Source organism: Yarrowia lipolytica, chromosome 1E, assembly GCF_001761485.1.
Source record: "Yarrowia lipolytica chromosome 1E, complete sequence".
Lineage (NCBI taxonomy): Eukaryota > Fungi > Ascomycota > Dipodascomycetes > Dipodascales > Yarrowia > Yarrowia lipolytica.
The window spans coordinates 1,511,552-1,536,914 of record NC_090774.1 but is presented as its reverse complement, the minus strand read 5'-3'; the positions used below and the strand labels follow the sequence as shown (position 1 = coordinate 1,536,914).

At 50.2% G+C, this 25,363-nt stretch overlaps 9 protein-coding genes and 1 non-coding gene across 10 annotated transcripts; 5 read left to right on the top strand and 5 right to left on the bottom strand.

The window, feature by feature from the left end:
* Positions 1-3,854: 3,854 nt before the first annotated feature.
* On the bottom strand, positions 3,855-4,775 carry YALI1_E15321g (uncharacterized protein; the record flags this gene model as incomplete). Its single annotated transcript, XM_503861.3, has 1 exon — positions 3,855-4,775. The coding sequence occupies one exon, from the start codon at positions 4,773-4,775 to the stop codon at positions 3,855-3,857; it is 921 nt and encodes a 306-aa protein (XP_503861.1).
* A 316-nt stretch (positions 4,776-5,091) lies between these two features.
* Positions 5,092-8,292, top strand: YALI1_E15318g (uncharacterized protein; the record flags this gene model as incomplete). Its single annotated transcript, XM_503860.3, has 1 exon — positions 5,092-8,292. One exon carries the CDS (start codon positions 5,092-5,094, stop codon positions 8,290-8,292), a length of 3,201 nt encoding a protein of 1,066 aa, XP_503860.2.
* Positions 8,293-8,741: 449 nt separating this feature from the next.
* On the bottom strand, positions 8,742-9,530 carry YALI1_E15274g (mitochondrial 54S ribosomal protein uL23m; the record flags this gene model as incomplete). Its single annotated transcript, XM_503859.3, has 1 exon — positions 8,742-9,530. One exon carries the CDS (start codon positions 9,528-9,530, stop codon positions 8,742-8,744), a length of 789 nt encoding a protein of 262 aa, XP_503859.1.
* A 256-nt stretch (positions 9,531-9,786) lies between these two features.
* On the bottom strand, positions 9,787-11,304 carry YALI1_E15256g (uncharacterized protein; the record flags this gene model as incomplete). Its single annotated transcript, XM_503858.3, has 1 exon — positions 9,787-11,304. The coding sequence occupies one exon, from the start codon at positions 11,302-11,304 to the stop codon at positions 9,787-9,789; it is 1,518 nt and encodes a 505-aa protein (XP_503858.1).
* A 2,644-nt stretch (positions 11,305-13,948) lies between these two features.
* YALI1_E15229g (uncharacterized protein) lies at positions 13,949-15,301 on the top strand (the record flags this gene model as incomplete). Its single annotated transcript, XM_503857.3, has 1 exon — positions 13,949-15,301. One exon carries the CDS (start codon positions 13,949-13,951, stop codon positions 15,299-15,301), a length of 1,353 nt encoding a protein of 450 aa, XP_503857.1.
* A 447-nt stretch (positions 15,302-15,748) lies between these two features.
* On the top strand, positions 15,749-16,855 carry YALI1_E15211g (uncharacterized protein; the record flags this gene model as incomplete). The annotated part of the gene is made up of 1 exon (XM_503856.3): positions 15,749-16,855. One exon carries the CDS (start codon positions 15,749-15,751, stop codon positions 16,853-16,855), a length of 1,107 nt encoding a protein of 368 aa, XP_503856.3.
* Positions 16,856-17,108: 253 nt separating this feature from the next.
* YALI1_E15197g (uncharacterized protein) lies at positions 17,109-17,588 on the top strand (the record flags this gene model as incomplete). The annotated part of the gene is made up of 2 exons (XM_068282985.1): positions 17,109-17,113; positions 17,162-17,588. The coding sequence occupies 2 exons, from the start codon at positions 17,109-17,111 to the stop codon at positions 17,586-17,588; spliced, it is 432 nt and encodes a 143-aa protein (XP_068139086.1).
* A 1,071-nt stretch (positions 17,589-18,659) lies between these two features.
* Positions 18,660-18,733, top strand: YALI1_E15182r. The gene has a single exon. It is a non-coding gene; the product is annotated as a tRNA-Ala (tRNA).
* A 624-nt stretch (positions 18,734-19,357) lies between these two features.
* YALI1_E15144g (uncharacterized protein) lies at positions 19,358-22,495 on the bottom strand (the record flags this gene model as incomplete). The annotated part of the gene is made up of 1 exon (XM_503855.3): positions 19,358-22,495. The coding sequence occupies one exon, from the start codon at positions 22,493-22,495 to the stop codon at positions 19,358-19,360; it is 3,138 nt and encodes a 1,045-aa protein (XP_503855.2).
* Positions 22,496-23,435: 940 nt separating this feature from the next.
* YALI1_E15115g (uncharacterized protein) lies at positions 23,436-25,361 on the bottom strand (the record flags this gene model as incomplete). The annotated part of the gene is made up of 1 exon (XM_503854.3): positions 23,436-25,361. One exon carries the CDS (start codon positions 25,359-25,361, stop codon positions 23,436-23,438), a length of 1,926 nt encoding a protein of 641 aa, XP_503854.1.
* Positions 25,362-25,363: the final 2 nt, after the last annotated feature.

Genomic DNA, 25,363 nt, shown 5'->3' with positions numbered 1-25,363 from the left:
ACAACCTGAAACAGCCCCAATCAGGTTTTATGGCACCATACAGCCATAACGTTTCAGACTTCCCTCTGTTTACTTGACGGACTCGCTCGCTCTTCCAAGCCCGGCGCAGGCATATGGCCCAATGTTGCAAACCCACATCACTGTCTTGCGAGAAATAACAGTGCGCTCCATGCAATGCGGAACTTTCTGGTCCGCAACACAAGGCAAGAAAAAACGGACATTGATCATCGGGAGCAGGGTTATCCGTGGTCGACAGCGTTTTTCTAGTCGGTTGGGGTCGTCGAATACTTCTTGCGGCGTCTTAGATGGCTGTTTTCGGCAGTTGCAGGCTCTACAAGTACAAGTATCGAGAAGTGACACCGTCCGCCATAAGTTACGTCCAACCATCTCTTCTGTCCCTAAATAGCTGCACAGATTGGCTCAATGGAGCCAGTCTACAGACCGGGCCCAAGACTCCGGCGCCAGCTTGCTCAAAAGTGGGCAGATGGCATGTCTAACGTATGAGCGAGCTACGATCGTGCCTGTGTAGAGCGTGGTTGCGAGTCTGTTTTTCATAGGTTTTTCATTATACTATGCATGTCCTAACCCTGGAATTCCCAAACAGGAGGAAGGTGTTTATAGGTCTCGGAAAGAGGTGTTTTGAGCGTGTTTTTCAACAGGTATAGAAACGGGGTATTTGCTATAGCTCTATGACGTCACCCAGTGGTTCTTCTCTGTAGCTCCACGTCGAAGGTGGCTTTTTTCAGAGTTTGCCAAGAGCATCTACTGAACAAGAGCTTTCCTATTTTATTTTTGGACAGGCAAGAGCAAATGGCAAATGTGGGGAGACCACCAAGTGCATTCCTACAGTGAATTACGTGTAGCGTGACGGAGAGGCTGAGCTATATGTATCGGTACAGTACTCGGACAGACTCGCTCAGGCGCGATACAACTGGACACGCAATACGCTGGTGCACTCTGGAAATAAATAGATTGAATAAATAGCATGTTTAACAGGGGCCGTGCAGGTCAACTGCACTAAACAATGGTGTGTTTGCCAGAAGCGGGATGATGTCATAGGCATGGGCAGCAGCAAAGTAGTACTGTGCGAATATGAGAGCGTACTGTAGCCAGCAAGGCCGAGGAGCCATGGCTTCACCTTCACCTTGAGTTGGTGTGGGCAGCTGCTCAATGTCGCACGGTTGGCCCAGTAAACATTGACGGTTAGCATGCGAATAAATAATGCAAAACGGTAACACCAGTGACATGGAGGAGGGTGGTGTAGGGAGTCGGGCTACATCTGCAGGGAACCAGACGGAACTAGACGGAACTAGACGTTGTATCGGGGATCACAGCCTGTCCGGCGGTGGTCCTGGTAGTCGATTTGCAGTACGATACAGTCACAGTTGGGGCACTTGACCTGGTCTGCGGTTGGGGCATGGGCAACGGTGTTGACGGGCTCTTTGTGATGGCAGGGCATATTGTGATTGAGTGTGGCGATGTGGAGACGAGGAGGTTTGGTGGCACATGGTGGTCTGGGGGCGCGTCATTTATATATACACGGTTTCTAATAGTCACACTAAGGTGTGTGATTGCGGCATCTCCGTTTTGGGAGGGCGCGTCTGCATAAACTGTGTGACGTCAGCTCCACGATACGCAGAATAATGCACGTTTGAATTCTCTGCTGCTGGTCCAAACTGAGTCACTGATAGCCGTCTATGATAAACGTGCGGTGTTAATCAGGGGGTTGCGGTGAGTCATGTCCGTGTCATTCGGTCTTCCGGCGCCGTCTCACCATCATGATCCACCGGGGGAAGCCAAAAAAATGTAGTGGTTTCTTTAGTTGCACCCCCAAAGAGCCATGTCCCCGCTCCTCTACTGCTGTTGGGGCCCTGTTTCTGGCTCTTACGGTTTTGCTTAATTTTTTTTTCTTGGGTTTTTTTTTTTTTTTAATTTTGGTTTGCACTTGTCTTGAGTAAACTTTTTGTTACAATTGTTACTGCTGCCGCATTGCCCTAACCTATTGGAACCTTGAGCAATAGCTACAAGACAGGGGCAGAAGATGCGGATATTATGACGATATTATGATGGCTCCGCCAGGGACAGAACAGCGTCTTGCCGTGGTCGACTTGATGCAACTACATGCGATCCAATCCGCTGTCAAGAGACCGCAACGGTCTGTCACGCGTGCTCTTCCAAGTGTTCCTTATCTCCAATTCACCTACAAACCGGCCATATTCTACTGTCTACTGGTACGGAAATCCAAATCCGAAACACTTGTCTACTTACCCCACAATAAGACCGAAAAGCCGGACGTGCCTACCCCAGGTCGTAGACGAGCCAAGGGACCTCTTGTGCGGTAGCATGAGGGGAAGCCTGGGGTCTATGACGTCAAATAGGGGCTCTCACAACCATGTGTGCACACACGTGTGTCTCTCAGGTGTCCACCCACGGTATTATATCCATTGTATAGTGGTTCAGGCGCATCGGACATGATTGAAAACTTGGTACAAATACCCCTCTCAGTGAGGAGTGTAATTGCAGTGTAATCACACATGTACATTGGAAGCTGTTGGTTAAATGAGACGACAAGGCCATAAGAACGAGTCAAGAAGACCGGTCATATCAGTCTGCCGTAGAGACTCGGAATAATGGGGCTCAAACAACAATGAGGCTGGGCTTGGAAATGCTGCCAGACGGGCGGACCTGGTATCTCCAACTACCACCACCACCGACCGCTACACCGCTACAAGAACTGGGTGGAGCGACTAAAACGATATCACACCCAGCCCCAAAGTCGCACGAGACTCCTCCGCCGCTGCCCCCAGCCATGCAGAGAGATGTCAGAATCAAGTGTTCCACGTGTGGAATGGAAAAATGGGGCCGCGACTTTGCCTCCCATGTTGCTCTTTGCGACCCCGACAGGCTAGTCAGGACGGAAGCAAAGCGTGCAAGCAGTGCTCCCTAATGTCAACCAATAGATTGTTGGTATTTCACTGTATCTGTGCTGTGAGTGTAGCCTTTCTCATACAGTAGTATATCTTGTCCTTGTGCGTTACTTGTAGTTTGGCTGGGCAACGTTATCTCCAGCTCTATCGCAGTCTTATTTTCGGATTAATATAGCCGCCGCAGTGGGCTTGGATTCCTTCTCAATCAACGATATCTCCAGCGCAACCTTGAAGTGCTCGAAAGCGGACCGAACCACTGAGCGTCAACCGACCCCCACGCTTATCAAAGGCCGACTCCCCAACCCCCATTCCCCTGCATGCTCTAAGCACACAGGCTCTTGTTCCTGGATCAATAGGCTCCGATCGACAAGCAGCCATGACCCGGGAGATAAGAAAAAACGAGCGACAGGAAATGAGAGTCGGAAATGAAATCCAAAATCAGACACGGATCTCAGGGGAAAATTTTTCACATGAGCAACCCTACGAGTACTTGTACCTGTTTTGGGCGGTCTAACCGGCTTCCACGGCTCGTATTCCGTATCCAGCCTCGGGCTGCACATGCTCAAGACACATATGCGAGAGTAGGGGCTTAGCCGAACCACCAGATATTACGTTCATTTCCGCGAATGGCCAGTTTCATTTCGAGTGATACATTATCTTCCATATGTATATTATATTATTTGTACAAATACTTGCAAGTCTCACCGATCTCATTTCAAGTATCGAGTTCAGTCTTAGTCAGTCTGATATCGTCCAGTCTGAAGTGTGTTCGGGTCTGTCTGGACTTGTTCAACTTGTCCAGTCTGACAATTCTTTGGGCGATGCCTTTTACTTTCACATGTCCCATGTCCGGTTTGTTTTTAACATGTTCAAGTCAACTCCTCATGTATGGTCAGAATCGCGTATCTAGATCAAGCACATTTTCCCCTACTTGAGCAAAGGAAAAGGCAGCTTTCTGTGGGAATGGCAGAGAATGTCGACATATCCAGGCTGCTCAACTCCAATAACACCCCGTCGAATCAGAAAATCAATCGTAATCAGCGCAGTGTTGGGCTTGAACTTACCTTCCTTGATCAACGTCAGAACCCGATCCACAGACAGCAGCTCAAAGCTCTCGACCTCACCGTCAGCAGGAGCAGGGATGGTCGCCTCGTCCATCTCCAGATCCATCACATACTCCACTTCAGGCTGGATCACAGACAGCTCGTCACTGAGATCATCAGTGGCTCTGTAGAGGTACGAAACAACACCGGTAGAAGAAAGTCGAGGCTCGACATAAGAGGGCTCTAAGCCAGCTTCTTCTCCACATTCTTTGACAGCAGTCTCCCACAACGAGGCAGGGTATCCCACTCCTCCTGCCACTGTGTTGTCCAGGTATCCGGGCCAAGTGGGCTTAGTAAGCGCCCTTTTGGGCACCCAGATCCGAGCATCTTTGGCAGTTTTTCCAGGTACAAAACCGACAATATGTACTCCATAAGTCACCACACCAAACAGGGCAGTGACAGCCCGCTCCATGAGAAAGTAGACCGTTCCAGTGGGGTTGTAGATGGCATATTTCTCGTTTCTCCAACCCTCCAGTACATCAAAGAGTTTTTGTGCTCGCCATTTGTCGCCCAGTTTCTCGAATGCCTCGGACCGCTTCTCACTCGTGTCCAATTGCGCCAGAATCGTCACCGTCTTCTTGTGGTCGTCCACCGAGACCGTATCTGTTTCCTTCTTCAATTCAGCCACCACAAGGGGCGTCAGGTATCCCAAAGGCGTTCCCTCGTGAGCAGTGAAGATGTAATAGTCAGTCAGTGGCGTGTATGGTGCCGAATCGCACTTTTTGATGATTTCCAGGAGGCTCATTGTTGTTGAGAGTGCGTTTGGTGTCCTATGTTTTCTTGCATACTGCTGTACTTATATTCAGCATGTTGGGACACACACATATTTTATATTTTTCATGATGTAAATACCAACCCAACCATGAATCGAACTGTGGACGGAGACCCAGAACATGCACGCCATAATACTGGGTCCCAGGCGCACTATAGTGAAATTGCGTGGGGAAGCCAATCTTGAATTCATCAAAAATCTACAACTCGATGGGAATGTGAGTACGAGTGAAGAGCTTTTTATGACAGGCAAAAACTAACACAGGCGCCGTCACGACTTGGCTAGAGCCATGGCTCTGGCGTTGGAGACTCCGCCCAACCAGCTGACGCCTCAGGTGCGACAAGAGGTGGTCCAGCAATGTGAGGCGTTCGTGGACTCCAACCTGCCCATTTCCGAATCCGAGTCGGCCAAGCTCGGCGAGGATCTCGTTCAGATTTACAAAGATGCCGTCATGGCCAACCCAGCGGCTGAGGTGCTCTTCTTGCAGTGTATGAGCCGCCTGGCTCCCTGTCTGGTGGTGGAGGAGCAGGTTCGAACGTGGGTCGATTTGTACTCCAAGCCCGCCATTGATTCTGCCGGCCAAAAGAATGATCTCGTGCGGGCTGCCCGTGACCTGCTGGTGGCGTGGATGGTGCCCAGAGACAGCGTGGAGGGCAATACGGCGCAGTACCAGGCCATCTCCCGAAGCACGGCCCTCTTCATGGTCCAAATCTACCTGCATGAGAGCCTGATTGTGGGTGAGACCAAGGGCAAAGCTGATGCGAAGGAGGAACGTCTTCGGTTTGTGCGTATGAATGCCAAAAACCTCATCCTCACATTCGCCGAAGAACGGCCCCAGGAGTTTTGTGTCATTGCCAACCGGTTCTTTGTACAGCCTGAGTACCGTGTTAGAATTCTTGTGCTTCTGTCTGCCTTTTTCTCCCAAACCAAGGCCAAAATTCCGGCGGATCTGGCCCGCTCACAGCTCGTCAAGCACCTTTTTGCATGCCTGTTGCACGACAAGTCCTCGCAGGTAGTCACCATGGCTGCTTCGGCACTCATCATGATGCTGCCTTTTATCTGCAGTAAGATCATGACCGACCTGCCCTACTTATTTGCAGTCTACGGGCGCATGGTGTGCTGGAGAGAAGGAGAAATAACTGACGAAGACGACAACCAAGACGCTTTTGGAGTAGCCAATGACGAGGAGGAAGAGGAAGAGGAAGAGGTGCACACAGACGACGAGGATAGCGCTAAACACAAGGAAAAAGAAGAGACCGAAACCCAGTCTACGCTGGACCCAGAACCTTCTAACGACACAAACACAAATCCACCAACCAGCGACACAGATGGTGGCAAAGAAACAGAAAACTCAACTTCTGTGTTTGCCGACTGGCACGCTCTGCCCCGAGACAATGTTCCGGACGCTCCCAGCCCAGACTGGGAACGAATGTTCACTTTTCTGTATGGACTGTTTCCTTCCAATTTCATCATGTTTCTACGGAAACCTACAGAGTACATTTCACAGACTCTGTCGTCTCCTGACGACTGGGACGAATATTTTATTTCGCAGCGGTCCAAAACTTGCTTTGACCGACACTTGTTGCATGTTCAACTGCTGACATCCTCGTCGGAGCAAGAACTCAAGGACGAGTACCGATGGGCTGGAATGACACCTGCAGACATTGCGTCATTGTGTTTGTCTCTTCTGACAGCATCGCCCGCTGAAAGATCACGCGAAGACAATCTTTCTGTATCCTCCGGAACTAAGGACAAGGAGAAGGACAAGGAAATTGTTACTCGATCACGAGGTACGTCTTTGAGTGAGTCGAAACGTCAGTTTTCAATCACTTCAATTCCTGACCGAGAATCTACTCCTTCCAGTCAAGTGACAACTTCAACAGAGTCACAAGTTGCTGCTGGAGAGCTGCTCTCGCCTACGTTGACATCTACATCTGCCACTGGTCAGCTTATGGATCTTCAGGCCCGTCACCAGTCTCTGTACGGCAGAAAGGCCGACTTTCCTCCTCCAGTATCCATTTCCACACTTACTCTTGATGATAGCGATTCTCAGGGTCGAGAAGAGAGTCCTGTTTCTCCACTGACTCGATACCAGAAACATTCCAGTCTAGGAGCACCCTCAGCCTCTATTGAGGGTGTCCTTGAGTCAGGAACTAACTCCAGCCCTGCGATGAGCCCAACTCAGTTGCCTGTCGGTTCCCCCATTCTCAGAGGAGACTCTACTTCCGAACAGGCCGATATTTTGGCTTATTATCAGCGAGAGCTATTGCTGATCAAGAACGAGCTTGATTTTGTCTGTTACTTGGACTACCACAACCAGTTCCGCATCCGCCAACTCAAGGAACAGCTTCACAGTGCTCTTAGACAAGATATTGACGTTCAGAACCTCGTCACATCCAATCAAAAGCTCAAGCGTCAGTCTGAGCAGCTCAACTCGCAGTTGGTGAAGATGAAAGAGCTCGGAAACACGCTAAGAACACAAAAGGTACAGCACGAAGGTACGCTGACAAAACGTAACCGAGAACTGCGTCTTCAGTGTGACGCGCTGACTGAGGAAACTGCCAAAACCAACCTCGAGTTTGAGCACATGCAGGCTGAGAACCAGAGACTGTATGCTGCAGCTATGGCCAAGGAGGCTGCTGTCACACAGCTGGAGCTCAAGGTCGAATCTCTGGAAAATGAGAATCGATTGATTAACGAGTATAGAGACAAGCTGAAAAGCCTCGAGGCCTCCGCCGAATCTTCATCTGACAACATACGGGGCTCCGAGACACAATCGTCCAACTCAGATCTTCACATTGAGCTGGAGAAAACTAAGATTGACTTAGGAGTCCTGAAACACGAGAAGGAAACAATGGAGAAACGGTTGCGAGGCGAGATCGCAGAACTTGAAGAGCAGATGACAAACATTGAAAAGCAGACTCAGCCCTCACACAAGGTGCTCGAGATGCTTGAGACTATCAAACAGGAGGCTGAAAATCGGTACCATCAGCTGTCAGTTAGTCATCAAGAGCTGTCTCAGCGGTACCAAGATCTGGACGAACGATTCCGAACATACGCCGCGTCTTCAGAGGCCGAGAACCTGTCTCCTGGCGCTGGTGAGCTGTTCAACAACACTAACCAAAAGAGTCTGCTTGGTTACGACGTGGAGTCCATTGGAGAGTCTTCTGGGAACTCCCACAGAACCACCAAGCAGTCGTCAGCGTCTTTAGCCGGCTCGGACTCGGCTTACTACCGAGGAGTGCCCATTGGAGGCAACTCGAAGACACCTTCTCCTGCAGTTGAGCACTTGGGCATGAACTTTGGAGGCCACGGCAGCCACGCAACATCTGCTACTAACATCCCCCAGCCCCAGCCTCCTTCGCATTCGCACTCTACATCTCAGGATGAGGACTCTTCTCGGCCACGAGCTCGAGGGCGGGGAGGATGGCAGAATGCTGCTAGAAAGAGCGAATCCAAGAAGATCAACTCTTTCCGGGGTTTCTTATAAGGAAAACTGTGGCGCACAGTGGCGATGCGAAGGAAAAGGAACGCGTTAGCTGTATATATAATATTATTGGAGGTATGGACATGAATGGGGGAGACCTTTGTAGACGATTGGGTGTTTACAGTAACACCGCATTTCGCCTTTATGGTTAAGCAGATCATCCAAGTGAGCATCGACGATTGTACATGCTCAATCTATCAGGTCAAGTATTACTTCGTAAGATACGTACTTCTAGCTGCTGTACTTGTGATATGAACTCATGTTCAACACTTTGCTGTAGTTGTACTGTAACAACCCAGTGTACACTCATCTAATGTTTCCTTATAGACGTGATGGTAATAGTATGCTCGTAATAGATAACATGTTGAGCATATTCATTCTCTGCATTCCCATACTCATTCTCACTCTCTACAGTGTTTGCTATCATAACATATCCTTTCTATATACAGAGACTAGTTTGTCTTAGGCTGGGGAATGCCAGCCTGCTTGTTCTTGGCCAGGTAGAAGGCGATGTTTCGCATCTTCTCCTGCTGAGCCTCGGCCTCGGCCTCTCGTCGCTTGGAGCCGCCAAGCTTGGATGCCACCTTCTGGGCCACGAAAGGTGATCCGGCCTTCTTGTAGGGGCCCATAATTCCCCCAAAGGCAGTAGAGGGTCGATCTCGACTGGACCCAAGGGAATCAAGGCCGGTGACCTCGTCCATGAGCTTCTTGGTCTCTCTTGCCGACTCCTCCATCTTGGCCAGAAAGCCGTCAGTGTCCTCGGGCCACACAAAGGGCTCCTCCATCTCAATAGTCATCTTCTTGATCATTCGCTTTCGGTATCGGGGTCGGGTGGGGTTTTCTCGCTCAAATGCGGCGGGGAAAACCACGGACCGCACGTTGAGCGCTCGCAGACCGTAGACGTTGTACAGGTAGTCTCGCAGTTCCATCTTGTTCATGTGCAGAGGAGTGAGAAAGGACGCCTGGTAGGGGGTCAGCTTGGCATTGGGTCGCACAAGAATAACCTGCTCCTTAGGGAACCACACCTCCCGCTTACCCAGCGCGAAATGGGCGTCGCCAGACTCGATGCCCTGCTCCAGCTTGGCAACTCGCTCTTCCTGGTTCAAGGGTCGATGCAGAGGCAGCCCGCCCTTGTACTTGTTGGCGTCGATGCCGGAGGCCTGCTTGGTGGGCAGAGTGATGGTAGGTCGCTGTAACTTGGCGACCGTTGCGCCGAATCGAGACACCCCGGAAAGTCGCATTTTGTGTGTATGTGTTTCGGGTGTTTGAAAGCTTTCTTGATCCCAGTCGGCCCAGAGCCATGCAGTATTTTTCACTGCGGTTAGGGTTTGAGGAGGTGAGGGCAAGTGCGTTTGGCTGTGTGGTTGTTGGTTCGATTACAATATATGCATATATAAAAATCTACTAATACTTCGGCTACTCAGAGATACTTGTACAACAAGTTAAAATTGTAATCATCTATTGTCACATATATAAATACTTGGCTCGGTTGTTTTGTCACTTCGACTTGGTCATAGACATCCATCGAGTTCCATCAAGATCAAACAAATGAACATCGACTGGGAACGTGACTCCCACAGCTTGAAGCATTCGCAAGCTCTGGAAACAGGCCAACAGCTTGTTGTAGAACCGACGATCCGTTGCTTCCATTGCGCACGACTTGCGGGCCATCAACTTACGCTCCTTTCGTGAGTACCTTCGCAGAGCAAACACTCCCTCGTCGTTCCATGCTTCCTTCAAGTACTTGACCACCCTATCCCTCATGTGATGGGCGTCAAATTCAAGTTTGGTGTTTCGGACGTTGGGAGACGTGGCCATGATTTCTATCCAAATGGCGTTGATCAGATCCGAAGTCTTCCACGTCTTGACCGCTCGCAAAAGCTCCTCCTTTTGGAACAGCTGGTAATGTGAACCGGTCTTGTTGTATCTTGCTCTCTCGTGGTCGGTAATAGGCACGTCCATCTCTCCTAACGTTTCTCCAATCCGCACAAACTCACGCACATGAGATGTCACAAAGTCCTTTTCGGGGAACACCTGCATCAGTCTCTGGGCACAGATCTCGTACGCCACAGATCGCCACCTTCGTCCAGCGTCAAAGGCATACTCAAACTCCTTGGGCTCACACATGACGGGTAGCAGCACGTATCCGTATCCATACTCGATCCATGCGTTCGCAGCTGTATGCATTAACAACTCGTCGTGCTGTTGGCCAAAGATCTGGTATGCTCTTCGAGTGACAGGTTCGGCGAGATATTCGCCTACAGATGAGTAACTGGCCTTGGCTAGCAGCTGTTGTTGCTGTTGTGAAAACTCTAGGTACCCCTCTTCCTCCTCGTACTTTTTCGCTTGTGAAGGTCCCTTTCCACTGTGTTTCATGACAGAGTATGCCAGTAGGGTAGGTTTGACTCCGATCCAGTTGGCGACTGTTCGTGAGACTGGTAGGGCATACAGAACCGAGTTCTCCAACCCTCCTACCAGGGTGTTGACAACGTGCACGTTTTCCGGAAAGTCGAACGCGCAGAAACCTGAGTCGTTGGAGATGATGTGAACGGCCTTGTTGGAGTTCAGTTTGGCGTAGTTGAAGACCAGACAGGCCAGATCCCGGTCTGCCTCGCCTGGAGACACCAAGCACGGGACATTTGGGAACTTGGACTGGATCGTATCGAGACACAGAGCTCCACAAAGAACGGTCAGAGCGAGACTCTGGGCATGCAGAGCCGTGGGGAGGGACTCCATGGCCCGTTTGCGTCTGCCGTCCATTTTGTCTGTGGGCACCAGGCCGTCAAACAGCACGAGCTGAATATCCCATTTGTGTTGGCCGATCCAACAGTTGAAGAGCTCCTCCAACTTCATGGCCACGCCACGCATGTCGTAACGGCTGCCTGGATCAACCATGTTGGCGATTTGGTGGGCCATGATGTGCCCGTCCACGAAGACAACACCTTTGCCGATCTGGTCCAACGTCAGCGGCGTGAACCGCTCTCTCATAGTGCTAAAGTAGCCTTTGATTCCCATTTTTCGTCGAGTGGAATCAATTGCAGCGCCAGAGACACCACCCCAACATTATAAACTGCCAGCCTCGGGCTAGACCTCCGGAGCTAGATTTTTTGCTTGCATCCCTAGCGCGCTACTAGGTCGGTAGTTTAATTAGAGCTTGTTGGTGGATGTGCAAAACAAGGGGCTCGGGGCTTGGCTGACTCTCTGGAGAGGCGGTGTGGGCGAAGGACAGACGACATGGCGCGCTTTGGCGTCTCCCCGACTGCCTGTGGCGTAGTTTGCTGCCAAGCGTCCTCTTATCTCGGACTTGTCTCTGCGGTATATCTTAGGTTACACTGTCGTTGGTTCGTAGGTTACGAATGTACCATCGGTTATTAGAGACGGGTGTATTGAGAGTGAATGGGGATATTTTGTGGTGATGAAAAGTCGATTATTTCCGCCTCCAGTATGCCGCGCGGTAATTTCAAGTCTCATAATCATGACTGTACGTCCCAATTATCGCAGCGTGGGCTATGTTCCTGGCTGTGTCGTGTACATACTGTACAAACAGTATATACTCACACTCACATTTAGTTATGCGTCTATATTTAGCTCGCTTGTGCATAACCATAAGTGAGATTGAAACGGCGTGACTTGATCATGTGGAGTGAGGAAGAAAGGAGTCTGTACAGGTTTTGGCGGGTGTAGACATTATGTGAGGGGTTTGAGAGCAATATGTTTGTTCTACAAATAGCGCAGAGCAATTTGGACCGCGTAAATCCCATTTCTTACTCAGCATGAACCACATCACCACTCCATTGCCTGTCTCACGTCCGTATGTAACCCCACCATGGTCAATACACGTTTACGTTAGACACGGTAGGATTGGGTTGTGGGGCACCCACGGGATGAAAATGGGGGGGTATGATTGAATGAATGAGGAAGGTGGGAGATTGGATGTGTGTGTGGGCCATTGGGGGGCCAACTAGTAAACCAGACAAGTAGGTGCAGATGCAGAATCTTCGGTACAAGTAGACAGGTTGAGTACATATCTGCACGTATTTACTGCAAGAGCGGGTGCAAGAATTTCGATGGTTGGCGGTATTCAGATCTCTTCCGTGACACGGCTAACGGTGAAACACGGACCGGAATTCGCCGATCAGCGTCGGAGAGCTGAAGAGGCCGACTGGAAGTACTACATTTGTAGTGTGTGATTAGATGATTGATGGGCCGTTGAGGGTTCAGTGGTGGGCCATGACGTCATTTAGGAGTTTTAGACAAGCGACTACAATATTTACAATTATGAGTGCCGTACTCGTAGTCAATAACCACTTTTACTTATAGGGAGTTCTTATGGGGAGTCAGGAAAGTCGTTTCTGAAGTCAACTCGCTAGTTTCAAACATCTCCAAGTGCACATCACTACATACTGGAGTTCTGGAGGGGCACCGTGGAATACACACTGTAGCAAGTAGGTGTTTGATGCGAACACATATCTGACAATAACAACAATAATACATAATAATAATAAAGAAGATTGAAATGCATTTATCCAATTGACGCTAAAATAACACTCTTTCAGGCGCTACCATTCTCGTACCACAGGTAGTGCAAGTAGCCCCAGACTAAGAGGGGATAATGCAACCACAAGAAACCCAACGTCCACCGCTCAAGTCGAATTTTGGACAAGTCGAGTTGAAAACTGTCTTGGATATTGGATGTCATTGGACAGTTGATGGAAAGTGAATGCCACCCTGGATTTGTTTTTTATGCTCATGTATCATAACCGGAAGAGGCTTAGGACTTACCAAATGCTGAGAGTCAGCCTGAGTAGCTGTAGGGCGATTGTGACTGCAAAACAAACCAGAGATTCGCGATATCAGTTGTTCATTTCGCAATCCTTGGTATTGAAAGATTCTAGACTCGTACACCCGTCCTTGCAACACCTACGAATCCCCTAATACAATCTATAGGCGCCCTCTGGCTCAACTCGATTCAATTATGATTTTTTGTTCATAGCAGCTTTTCCAAGAGGCTGGTTATTACGTACAATGAAGTGGCTCCCAAGAAAATGTCTCGTGCACTTCTTATCTCTTTTATATCATCAATCTCTTTTATATCATCCATCTCTTATATCATCCATGTGACGTTACCCAGGCTGAGAGATGAGCCAACGGAACAGTTGGTAAATAAAATGCCATAACAGTCATGGCGACAGGATATCTGACACTTGGTCAGATGTTTTGCTTCTATCGATGGCTACGCTTTCCACCATTCACAACCATCATCTCCATTAACAGTCGTACCCTGTCATCATCTGCCAGGCCATTGGTGGTCATGCACCAACTTTCATGCTTTCATGTGCTGGAGATGATCCGAGGTGTGACCCGATTTTTTTGGGATGTGCGTTTTGATTACATCTGGGATGTTGCAAAGTGACATTAAAACCGTTTCCTCAATATATATATACCGATGCATCCAGCGCCCACTGACTCTCGAAGTACACACTCTGCCGTCAACTTGTCGCTCATTACACACCCACTCACCCCACGCTCCACTCTCCACACTTCCCCACTAAAGCTTATGCAGGGCTCTGCCGAAACTCTAGTACCGAGAACCTCAGTCTACATCAACCAGTAACACAACACATCCTCCACCGTCCTCGCTTCTATCGACACCTCCACAATGGGCACTCTCATTGTGGTTGCTACCGCGGTGGTCTTTGTGGCCGAAATGGTGTTGCAGGCGCGCCAGCTCGTCTATCTGGGCGCGTCCCACACGGTGCCCCCTGAATTGACACACATGCTGGACTGTGTGGGGCTGCGCAAACAGAACCAGCTGGCGTGGGCCGAGCTGCGCAGCCAGTTCTACCTGGCACTGCTGCCGTTTGTGGAAAAAACGGCCATTTTCGGCTTAGGTCTCTTGCCCTGGATCATCTGGGCGTCCGAGTTCATCCAGGGCCGGCTCAGACTGCGATTGAGCCAAATCCACGCGCCCCAGACCCTCATTACCATGGCACTGAGCGACTGCGTCAACGCCTTTCTAGCCTCGGCCATTTTCTACATTCTCCAACGCATCTCGCTACTGCTACATGCCTACGAACGCGACGCAAACGTGCTCCAACTACACATTACAAAAATGGAATACCTGTCCGAGTACACGTCCGAAACTCTGCAAAAGGGTGTCGTTCAATGTCTCATTGTGGGGTTCGCAGAGCTCGCAGTATCGGCATTGCCCTGGAAAAAGCCCCACATGTCTCTCGTCTTCCTTGTCCCTCTGATCTACACAGCTACACACATGATGGTGCTCAAAATCCACCGCACAAGTCCGCCGCCCAATGCATATCCGCTCATGGAATGCCAGTTACGGTCCAAGCTCGAAAATGTGGCCCGTGACCTCAACTTCCCTAACCCAACACAGATCTACGTCTACCACAAGGGAAAACCACGGATTCACGTGGCAGGATGGACCAAAAAAACCACCCATATTTATATCCACAATCATCTACTAACAATGCACACACATCCGGAAATCTTGCTGTTTGTGGCCCATGTGCTAGCAGGGCGACTCTTCCCCATCAACACAGACACTTTCCCTCTGGGGTGGATGGCACTATCGGAATACACAAGAGGTGTGTTGACGCTGCTTCTGTGTTGGAATCCGTCCTTTCACACGTACCTGGGCTTGAAGAGGTGGCAACCTATCTTGTTGGCTGTATACATCATTCCCTGCATTCACTACCCCATCTACAAGGCGTGTCAGTACGCCAACAACTACTGGAAACGGTCTCAGACGTTTCAAAAGGACGCTGGACTTGTCTGTCTTGGCAATGTACACTTGTCCTACTATGGATACACGCTTTCGTCGGCCTATAAGCGCGTGTCTCCTCTGGATGGAGACCCTCTTTGGTTGACCGATCTTTCCGGTCGCTCCAAGCTGAAGGAGCGATTGGAGGCAATTGGCTGGGTTCCTCGGGGGCTGGCTGAGAAAGACACTGAGAAAGACACTGAGAAAGACAAGCGAAGGGCCTCTTGGTAGACTCATGTCTTTCGGACTATAGATTGTATTATACTCTAACGAATTACGACTTTTCTTTTATCTGTATTTGGTTGATGGAGTTGGGGGGTCCATTCAGCAGGATAATGGGAATCCCCGGTGGCGTTGATATTAGAAGCTCCGCCTTCCATGATCGTTCCAATTTTACAGCATTTTATTTCCAAATTTAATGTCGATTAATACCTCGAAAAAAAGAATTAACTCTAGACTTGTAGATCAAAAATTGTGGTATTTTTCAATCATCTGTCGTCCTTTTCTTGGCGATAAATACTTGTATAAGTACGAGTACTGATTGCCTACTAGTAATTAACAACCGGTATATTTTTTCTCCATCAGCCATGCGTCATGCACGTTGAAATTTAATTAAGTGCACGCGTAATCGGTGACGCGTTTTCACACAACACCCACTCACATCACACAAAAACAGCCATGGATAACGACTACGAATCGCCATGGGGTCTTTCGCAGCTTGAGGCGCCTGCAGACTCGCAGAATATCGATTCGCAACCTCTCAACGATGACGAGCTTGGAATCAATACTGAAGTGCAAGTCAAGAGAACCCGGCATGTGGCGAAACTAGACGATACCCGTATGATGGACGACAAGGGGCTTCCCGCTCTCAAGCATTTGTGTACCAAGGTAAATTTGAAGGGCAATGGCCACGAGGTTGGAGATCTGGGTCGACTACTGGACATGTACCAGATGTGGTCGCATGATCTGTTTCCCAAGGGCCAGTTCAAGAGCTTGTATCCTCTGACGTCCAAAGCCGGTCGAACTGCAACTGTGCGGGGACTGCGACTTGCTTGGATCGATGAGGAACAGCGTAAGAAACAGGCTGCGGATGTTGCAACTGCAGTTGATGAGCTGGAGGACATTACAGACTTCAGAGATAGGGGACGACATTTTGAAACAGAGCCTCGATACAGTAGGCAATCGGAACCCCCCGTGGAGACTTCCGTGAATGTGGACAACCCCGACGACCTGTTTGTGGGTATGGACAGTGTTGACCATCGACTGGTATCCGACGAAGATGTTGACATTCAGGCAGAGGTTAGTCGACGAGAGGATGATGAAGATAGAGAGCAGGACGTGAGCGAGCTATTGGAGGGAGCTCGAGCCCAGCGTGACAAGGACAATTCGAGATCGTCCGGACGACTGAGTCTATTTGATCTGGGGGGGAGTGGTAGCCCCTCTGAGAGTGATCGTGGAGGCAGTACCTTAGAAGGTGATATATTCGGCACTGGTTCTCTAGACCCCACTCCTCCACCTGCATCTGAGACTTCCACGCAGGCACCTGCTGCTCAGCCACCAGCTACACAACCTCCTCAGGCACCTGCTCCAACTCAACCTCCCTCCAACCAGGCACCCGTTAAAGCGCCACCCCAGCCGATGCGACAAATGGATGATCTGGAGTTGGACATGCTGGCTGACTTTGAGCCTGATTTCGAGGACCAGGAACAACATGAACCCGAACCTGATCCTGAAGACTACGAGGATGACGAGGCAATGGCCGTCATGCGAGAAATGGGTCTTTGAATCCGATTGTAATTTATTGATGAGATGTGGATAGACGGTGATTATTACTACCGTTGTTATTTACAACTTTTATTCGCACACTTTATGCGTGTGCTTTCTCCATTTTTCTCAAGTAAATACCAACTAACAACCCAACTAATTGTCATAAATTAAAGATATTTTTCTGTAAGGCGTTAATTTAAGGTTGTGAACTAAATATCAGGCACAACAGCCACTGGCAACATCTCTCCACATCGCAACAGACCCATGAACCATGGTGTGAGTACTGCCACAGCCGCCAACTTCGGTCCACTGCTTCTAACACAGACTTCTGATATCGTCGACGTACAGCGTCCCGATCGGATACAAAGTACCACCATTTCCGTCTCTTTACTGGCCCGCAGGATCGTCAGAACGACTTTATGAAGTCTCGTCATTATATTACACATATGACATTTGGCGGTTCACGGTTCTGTGGACCATCATTCTGTTCTGCTGCTTCCACTTTATTGCGGGAATGTGGGCGTCGCTGGTGAAACGCGACTTCAAAAACGGACTCATAATCATGTTTCTGTACATTGGCATTGCCGGAATTGAGGCAATAGTTAGCGGGACTATTGTGGGACTCATTATCACGGGAGTCTATCGAGCGGGTCTGTGCAGTGTTAGTACATGGATTCCACTCGTTTGGGCGGTGGTCCAGATTCTCTGGATGGTCTTCACCAGCTATTCCATGATGAACGTCTTTCTTTGATAGAGACGTGCACGATACAGACTTAATGGCGCATAGCACCCGCCAACCCCCCGTTCAAAAAACAACAAACGATAACGCTACTGTACGGGGGCAGCAGATACAAAAGAGCCATGCTCCCTATTTATTCATACTAATCTAATACATTTCAACTCTTACTGAGAGTAGCACAGCCCGGGGACACCTGTAGAGACCGCATAGCTGTAGGAGTTGTGAGACGGGAAAGTGTGTGACACCAGTCAAACGCGCTAGTTGACTTGCCTCTTTTACAGCTCTTTTTGTTACCCCATCTTAGATCCCCAGGCTCCAGCTTCTGTGCCTGCATTGTCGCCAGGAGCGGTGAATCAACTAGACGACATTCTTCCAACCTGAGGGCTGGGAGAAGGAGTGCACAGATCTTCAAGTGAAGAAGTTGATCTGGAAGGTGACAAACTGACCACATTGTCTGCGTCACTCAAGCTCTATGAGAAAGTCTCATAAACATCATAAATTTGTCTGTATCACCCTCTGTATCACTGAGAGTAAGATCTTTTCTCAGATGGTTCCTTGACGTAACTTGGTACTTGTCTGGGAGCCACTTAGTTCGACCTCATAAAGATGAAAGCGGTTCCCCCATCAGTTCAGTTATCTTTTAAAACTCATCTTTCAACTTGCAGTCTTTTGATGGTCACTTCAGGAAGTGATAATAGTCGAGAGAGGTCTCTTCGACCCCTACCACACAACAACAAACATTGATGTCCATCAATACCATTGTTAAAACATGAATATTATATACTCGTAAGAAACACCAGTAGTGTGTTTATATTCTACATTTCTACTACCCTCGAAACACTTTGAAACGGTCAAAAACGTCCCTCGTTTTTTGTTTTTGCTGGGTTTTTTTTGTTTTATTCTAATGATTCATTACTTTTTTTTTTTATTCTAATGATTCATTACAGCTATATACCTACAAGTAGTAAGCCGGGTTATTGGCGTTCAATAAATCATACATTTTTTTATTTTTTTTATTCTAATGATTCATTCTATTTTTCAACATTTCTGAAAGTGGATGCCAAAAATCCGTGTTTTTAACGAGGGCGTCTGGTGTAGTTGGTTATCACATGCGCTTAGCATGCGCGAGGTCCCCGGTTCGATTCCGGTGTCGTCCATTTTTTTATAATCTGTTGATACAGCAACGATAACCGTTTCATACTTGTGATTTTTTTTTCTTTTGTATCTTTCGATATCGTCATGACATTCGGTGATATTATTTCAGAATCGTGGACCTTCTCCCAACTCCTTTGTGAACGCTACCATGCGATAATACCTATAACAGCATTCAAAGACAGATGAATGGAGGCACTGTGGAAGAAGAATATATATAATGGCCAATTTCCTCAGTTCAGTTACTTCACGGATCCTCTATCCAATTTAAAGAGTCAACCTCTTCACTCTATGGATTCACGCTTCAACGCTAGATACGATAGGAATGACACTACCTGCAGACACAGAATACAACTGATGCCACTGGCGCGGGCGATAAATAAATCTTTTCTGGAATAATGTCCCTGCAACCTGCTTTACTAGCGCTTTCCAACTTGGGTGGATGTGAGCTTCTGTTATGGATTCAGTAGACACGACTCTCGGAAAGCGAAAGGCTTCGAGAGAGCAGCCCTGGCTCAAGAATTGTGCTCTCCTATCTTCAGCTCCTCAAATCAAGAGCCCGGTCTACATCGTATAAATAAAACATCTATTAAATCATCTAGCATAGTCTCGACCACCTAGCCACTTTTCTACATCTTCTGCATCACTGCCTCCAGCTTCTGCTTGACCTGGTCGTCCAGGATCTTCTCTGTCTCGTCCTTTCGGGCAATCTCCTGAATCAGATTGGAGATGTCACCCTTGAGAGGCACAATAGTGGGGTCGTTGTGCTCCAGCAGAGCGGCAAACAGGCCAAAAATGGGCACATACTCCTCCTGGCCGTCGCCCAGAGGCAGACGAGCCACCAGGGCAGGCACCACCTCGCTGATGGGTACGGAGCCGGGAGCCTTGAGGGTCATTCGAGCGACACAACCGCAGGCGTTGGCCAGACATCGGTCGTTGTTGTCCTCGGGGTCGTCCGACAGGTTCTTCTTGGCCTGCTTGTCGACCTTGGTGAGCAGGCGCTGCAGCTTCTGGAGGATGGCAGGGTACTGAGAAGTGAGGTCGACAGTAGAGTTCTCGGCCAACACACCAAATGCAAATGCGGAGTTGGATCGCACATCGAGATGGGCGTCGGTGAGACCCTTGATGCAGATGTTGAGAATCTCGCCGGTGAACTCGGAGACGGAGGACTTCATGCCGACAGTCATCTCGGCCAGAGCACCAATGCCAAAGGCTCGCTCCTCATCCATCTTGGAGTTGGCGTAGTTCTGCACGTAAGGGAATAGAGCCTTGAAGATGGGCACAAAGTGAGCCTCGAGAGACTCAGACATGGCTGCGCACACGTCAAAGGCGTAGTCCAGCATGAGGGAGTCGTACTCGGACTGCTCGAGCTCGGCAGCGTCAATCTCCTCCTCCTCCATCTGGGCGGGGTGCTCCTTCTTGAGCACAAGGATCACCTGGGAGCAAATGGTTCGCAGGGTGTCCTCGTCGCCGAGAATGGCGGGTCCAGCGGCCTTCATGGCCTCAACAAGCACCTCGCAGATGGCAATTACCACCAGTCGAGAGTCCTCCTCCTCCAGAAGCTCGACGGTCTTGGTTCGAGCAAGCTGCAGGAAGGTGGACAGAGACTCGGGGTAGGCCGAGGTGTCCGCGGGGAAACCGGGCTTCCATTGGGGAAGGTTGGCCATGCTGTAGAGAGAGTGGAAAATCTTCCACACGGCGCCCAGAGCCTCCTTTCGAATACCCTCGTAAAAGTGGTCGAGAGCAGAGAACAGGGGATCGGTGATCTCCTCCAGGAAGTTGAGGAACTGGCCCTTGGTGGCGAGGATCATGTCGCCAAGCACCTGGAAAGCGGTCTCCTTCTGGGTAGCCAGCAGCGAGTTGACCTTGAACTTGGAGTCGTCGTCCTCCTGTCCAATAGCCTCATCATCCTCATCCTCATCCTCAAAGCCGAAGTCGTCCTGTCCCAGGAACTCGACAAGCAGAGGAATAACTCGAGGAAGGTACTGGCCAAACTCCTCGCCGTACAGCTTGGCAATGACGCCAAAGAAAACAAAGCCGGCCTCTCGCAGCAGATCCACCTGCAGAGTAGCATAGGCCTTCTCGGCAAAGGTGTTGACGTAGGGTCGGAAGGCCTCCTTGCCAATAGCGCCGGCAATCGCGCCGATAGTGTCAAAGGCGGAGCCCTTGACGGCGAGCTCGACCTCGGTCATCTCAGCGGCATTCTCGAGGTTGATAAGCTGGCCAAGACCGTTGATGCACTGCTCGGCGTAGGGAGTGAAGGCCTCCTTCGCAGCGAAAGCAGCGGAACCAACAGCAGCGATCAGAGTAGTTCGCAGAGAGTCGTCCTGGGCCTGGTCCAGCATGGTGATGAGACGGGGCATGAGCTCGGCCAGGTACTTCTCGGCGATGACGTCCTGCTCGAGAGTCTCAAGCACAGACTCCAGGGCAGAGGTGGCAGCCTTGAACTGAGCGGGGGAAGAAGAGGCATCCATAGCAGAGCAAATTAGAGGCACCAGAGTAGCGTGGTGCTCACCAATAATGTGGTGCAGGTGGTAGGCCAGACGGACAAGAACCATCAGAGCAGACACGTTGGTGGGGTTCTGTCGGAGAGTGCCAATGACAGACTCGAGAACGGGGTCCAGGTGAGTGGCCACGAACTCGGGAGATCCCTCAATGGCGTAGGAGAGAGCAGAAAGCACAGCGTCCGAGTTGGGCTGCTGCTGCAGAAGCTCAAAGATGGGGACAAGCACCTGCTTGGGAGGCAGCTCGTTGGACAGATAACCAATGACTCGCAGAGCAAGCTTTCGGGTAGTATCCTCATCTTCATCATCGTCGTCCTGCTCGTCGGGGAACTCGGCAATCTGCTGTGCAATGATCTCGACCATGGAGTTGGTGAGAGTGGGCCCAAGACCCAGAGCCTGCAGTCGTCGCTTCTTGAATCGCACGGCAGAGATCAGGAACCGTAGAGCGGCCATCTTGTTCTCGTCAGAGTCGCCTCGCTTGGCAATCTCCAGCATGAACTGGACGAGGTCGCCAATGTGATCAGCCACAAGAGCGCCCTCGATGAGAAGCAGGGTTGAGAAGACCTCAAACAGCTGCAGGGTCTTGTCGTCGTCACGCTGCATGGCACCCTTGAGCACATCGACCATCTGGGGCACCACCTGCTTCTTGAACATCTCGGCATTAGAGTCGGAAGAGTCAATCAGCTCTGAGATCATACCAGCGCACAGCATGGAGGTAACCTGCAGCTCGGCGTCGTTCTGAGCCATGTTGACGGACACCAGAGGAAGAATGTTGGAGGCGTTGGTCACAAAGGTCTCGGCACCCACCTCAAGCAGAATGTAGATGATGTAGGTAGCGACCTCTCGATCTCGGGCGTCTCCAGAGCTGATTGCGGTGTTGAGGCTCTGGGGGAGCTCATTCCAGGTCTGCAGACCCAGCTCAATCTCTCCAATGGCAGCCACAACACGGGCAGAGGTGTGTCGTACAAGGGCCACCTGTTCGGCCAGAGTGGACTGGAGAAGCGAGTTCTTGATCTCGTTTCGAACGGCCTGATCGTTCTCCTCCCAGTAAATGGGGATCTGCTTTCGGGCCTCGATTCCAGCCAGCTGCTTGATTCCAGAGTCCTCGTGCTTCTGCATAATGTGGATCAGAGACACGGCACACTGAGGGTTCATGTAGAACTCGGCCTGCAGTCGCTGAGACGCATTTTTGATGTCCTCAGGCGATTTGGGGGACGTGATTTGGCCCAGAAGCTGGGCTAGTTGCACCGTGAAGTCGTCCATCGTGTAGTGAGGTACAAGTTAAGAGGAGACTGTGAGATAGCGAGAGAAAATTTAAACTTGGAATTTTTTCGATTAGAGTTGGGGTTAGGGGGTGCATCTGTGCACTCAAACAAGGACCGATTACGATTACAGAGCCGGGGTGTTTTACAGCAATTGACGTCGCACTGGCGTAGGGACGGGACCGCGGTCACGTGCGGGGGGTCGAGTCTGTCTGGTGGTCACGTGATTTGGCAAGTCTACCGCGGCCCCGTCGTCTAATATCCCTCCCCCTTCAAAATTCCGTCGCAATCTCACTTTCAACTTGCACTTACTTTGAGCCCCTTTTTTTCCCGTATTTTTCGGTTTCTTTTTCCCTATTGTCTTTTTTGGCCCCCTTGCACACACTGGCATACGGTGGAAACAGACTGTATGTACACCGCACACCGTCGGAATGTAGTTACGTAAGCGCACCAATCATTAGGGAGCTCTGCACGCAAATCCAAAAAATATTTTTTTTATCCCTGTGCACACACCGCTCTGACGCAACTCATCAAACTCAATGTGGCCTGGATGAGCCGAAGATGAAAAAAAATATCGACATTGAATAATTTAGGCGTCTACAGTATGAGTGTTTGGATTGGTTGTTCAAGTAACCAAGGAAGCGTTAGAGTATTATGCGTTAGTGTGCTGAATAACTGGTACAGTACGAGTACCAGTGCAAGTAGTGCTACAAGTGGTATATGTAGTATGTATACAAGTACTTTAGAAGTACAACATGGACAGTTGTTGATACAGTGTACCCAGTCCCTTGAAGGTATACACTGTCAAGGGAGCTGATCGATACGATATTTCCTGTCTGCTGAGAGCAATGCAGCTGTAACGTCTATAGCTACTGTGCTGTTCGCTCAGTAATATTCATAAAATTTTATTGGGAGATTTTACAACCGCCATGCTAACTTGTCTAATCAATCTTGATTGCGGTGTAGATCTTTCGCACAAAGAAGAAGGAACAGGTGTAGCCCACGGTTCCGAGCAGCACAAACATAATGAGGGAAATGATGGCGGAGTAGCCGAGATACAGAATGTTGGAGGTGAAGGAGCCCAGAGCCAGCTTGTTGATGAGGAACAGCAGAGCGTGAGCGTACACGTAAAAGGCGCACGAGCCGGCAATGAAGAAAGATCTCCACTGCCAGTGGTAGTTTTCGGAGCACAGCAGCAGGTAGATCATGAGCACAGTGACAACAACGGTGGACACCAGCATGAGACCGTACGACAGGAACAGGAAGCCGAACATGTAGAACATTCGGTGGAACCAGATGGAGCTGACAATGAAGTACAGCTCGACGAAGATGGCCACAAAGGGCAGAATACCAGCAATGGCCACAGAGGGGACCTTTTCCAGGTAAAAGGGCTGCTGAGGGATCTGTCGGGGGATCTGGTTGGTCTTGACAGGCACAGAGAAGGGAGTCTTGGCGATGAAACCTCCAGCAATGGACAGAGGAACAGAAATGGCGAACCACACGGCAACCAGAGCAAGCATGGTACCGAAGGGAACGGCTCCAGCAGAGTTGTAGGCAATCAGGAAGAAGTTGAGACCAATGAAGGCGGCAAAGATGATGGAGGGGATAAGCACGGGGGTCAGAAGAAGGTTCATCTTCACGTTCTCACCGCCCATGGTGTTGTAGAACTTTCGAGACACGTAGCCCCCGACAAAGCCAGACAGAGAGTAGAAGAGAATGAAGGCTGTTCCAAGAGCTCCTCGGTTGGAGGGCGAAAGGAATCCAATGACGGCGAAGAAGACTGTGAGGCCGCACATGACGAACATCTGAGCTCCAGAACCCAAAAAGGCACACAGAATCATTCGGTTCTTAGGAGTTCGGAACACGTCTCCATGCACGAGCTTCCATCCACTGTCCTCCTGAACCTCCTCAGACAGATCAATCTCATTGTAGGAGGCAATGTCCTTTCGCAGAGCTCGGGTCAGAACGGTAGCAACAGTAGTAGCCAGCAGAGTGACGACGATGGCGGAGTTGATGATGGCAAACCACTGGACCTGGGGGTTGTGGACCTGGAGGTACTTGTCCCATCGGGTGGCCCAGGGGGTGTCTGAGTGCTTCCAGGTGACCGAGTAGGTGAAAACCACCTGCTGCTTAGTATCGGGATCAGTCTGGAGATGCAGCTTGGGGTAGTCACCACAGAGGTCTTCCTCGGCGCCGGATCGGTCGAGAGATCGCGGCAGAATTTCCACGCCAACCACTCGGTGCTTGCCCTGCTTGGTGGTGTGGTACTCCACAGTGATGTCGTAGTGGTTGTTGAGGTAGGGGATGTCGGAATCCTCGTCTCGCTTCTCATTGTTCTCAGAGTCATCCACGTCGTCGGTGTTGTCGGCGTTTGGCTGCTCAATCTCTCCGAGCTCAAAGCCGGCAAAAAACTGTCCCTCCTGGCCACGCAGCTGTCGGCCGGCAGGAAGACCATCGATGAACCAGTTCTGCGCGTAACCTTGCAGAATCTTCTTGTTGGTGAAACGAGCGGAGAACACGTCGTAAATGGGTCGATTGGGACACAGCTCCTCGCACTGCTTGTCCTCCTTCATGTTGAGCTGGAAGGGCGAGTTGAAGATTCGGTCGCCAAACAGAATGGATCCCAGAGACTCGCTCTGCTTCTCGGCGCCTCCGACAGGCTTGCAGAAGTTGAACAGCTCGTAGTAGTAGTCGTAGGGAACAACAGACTCCAGCTGACCGGACTCGGACAGAATCTGTCGAGGAGTCAGCGCGTTAACCAGGAGAGGCACCTTGTCGCCCTCCTCATAGTCTGTGGGGGCCACGCCGGGCAGATAGAACGCGTGACATAGTGCCGCTAACAGAAGCACGACGTAAACGTGTAACATTG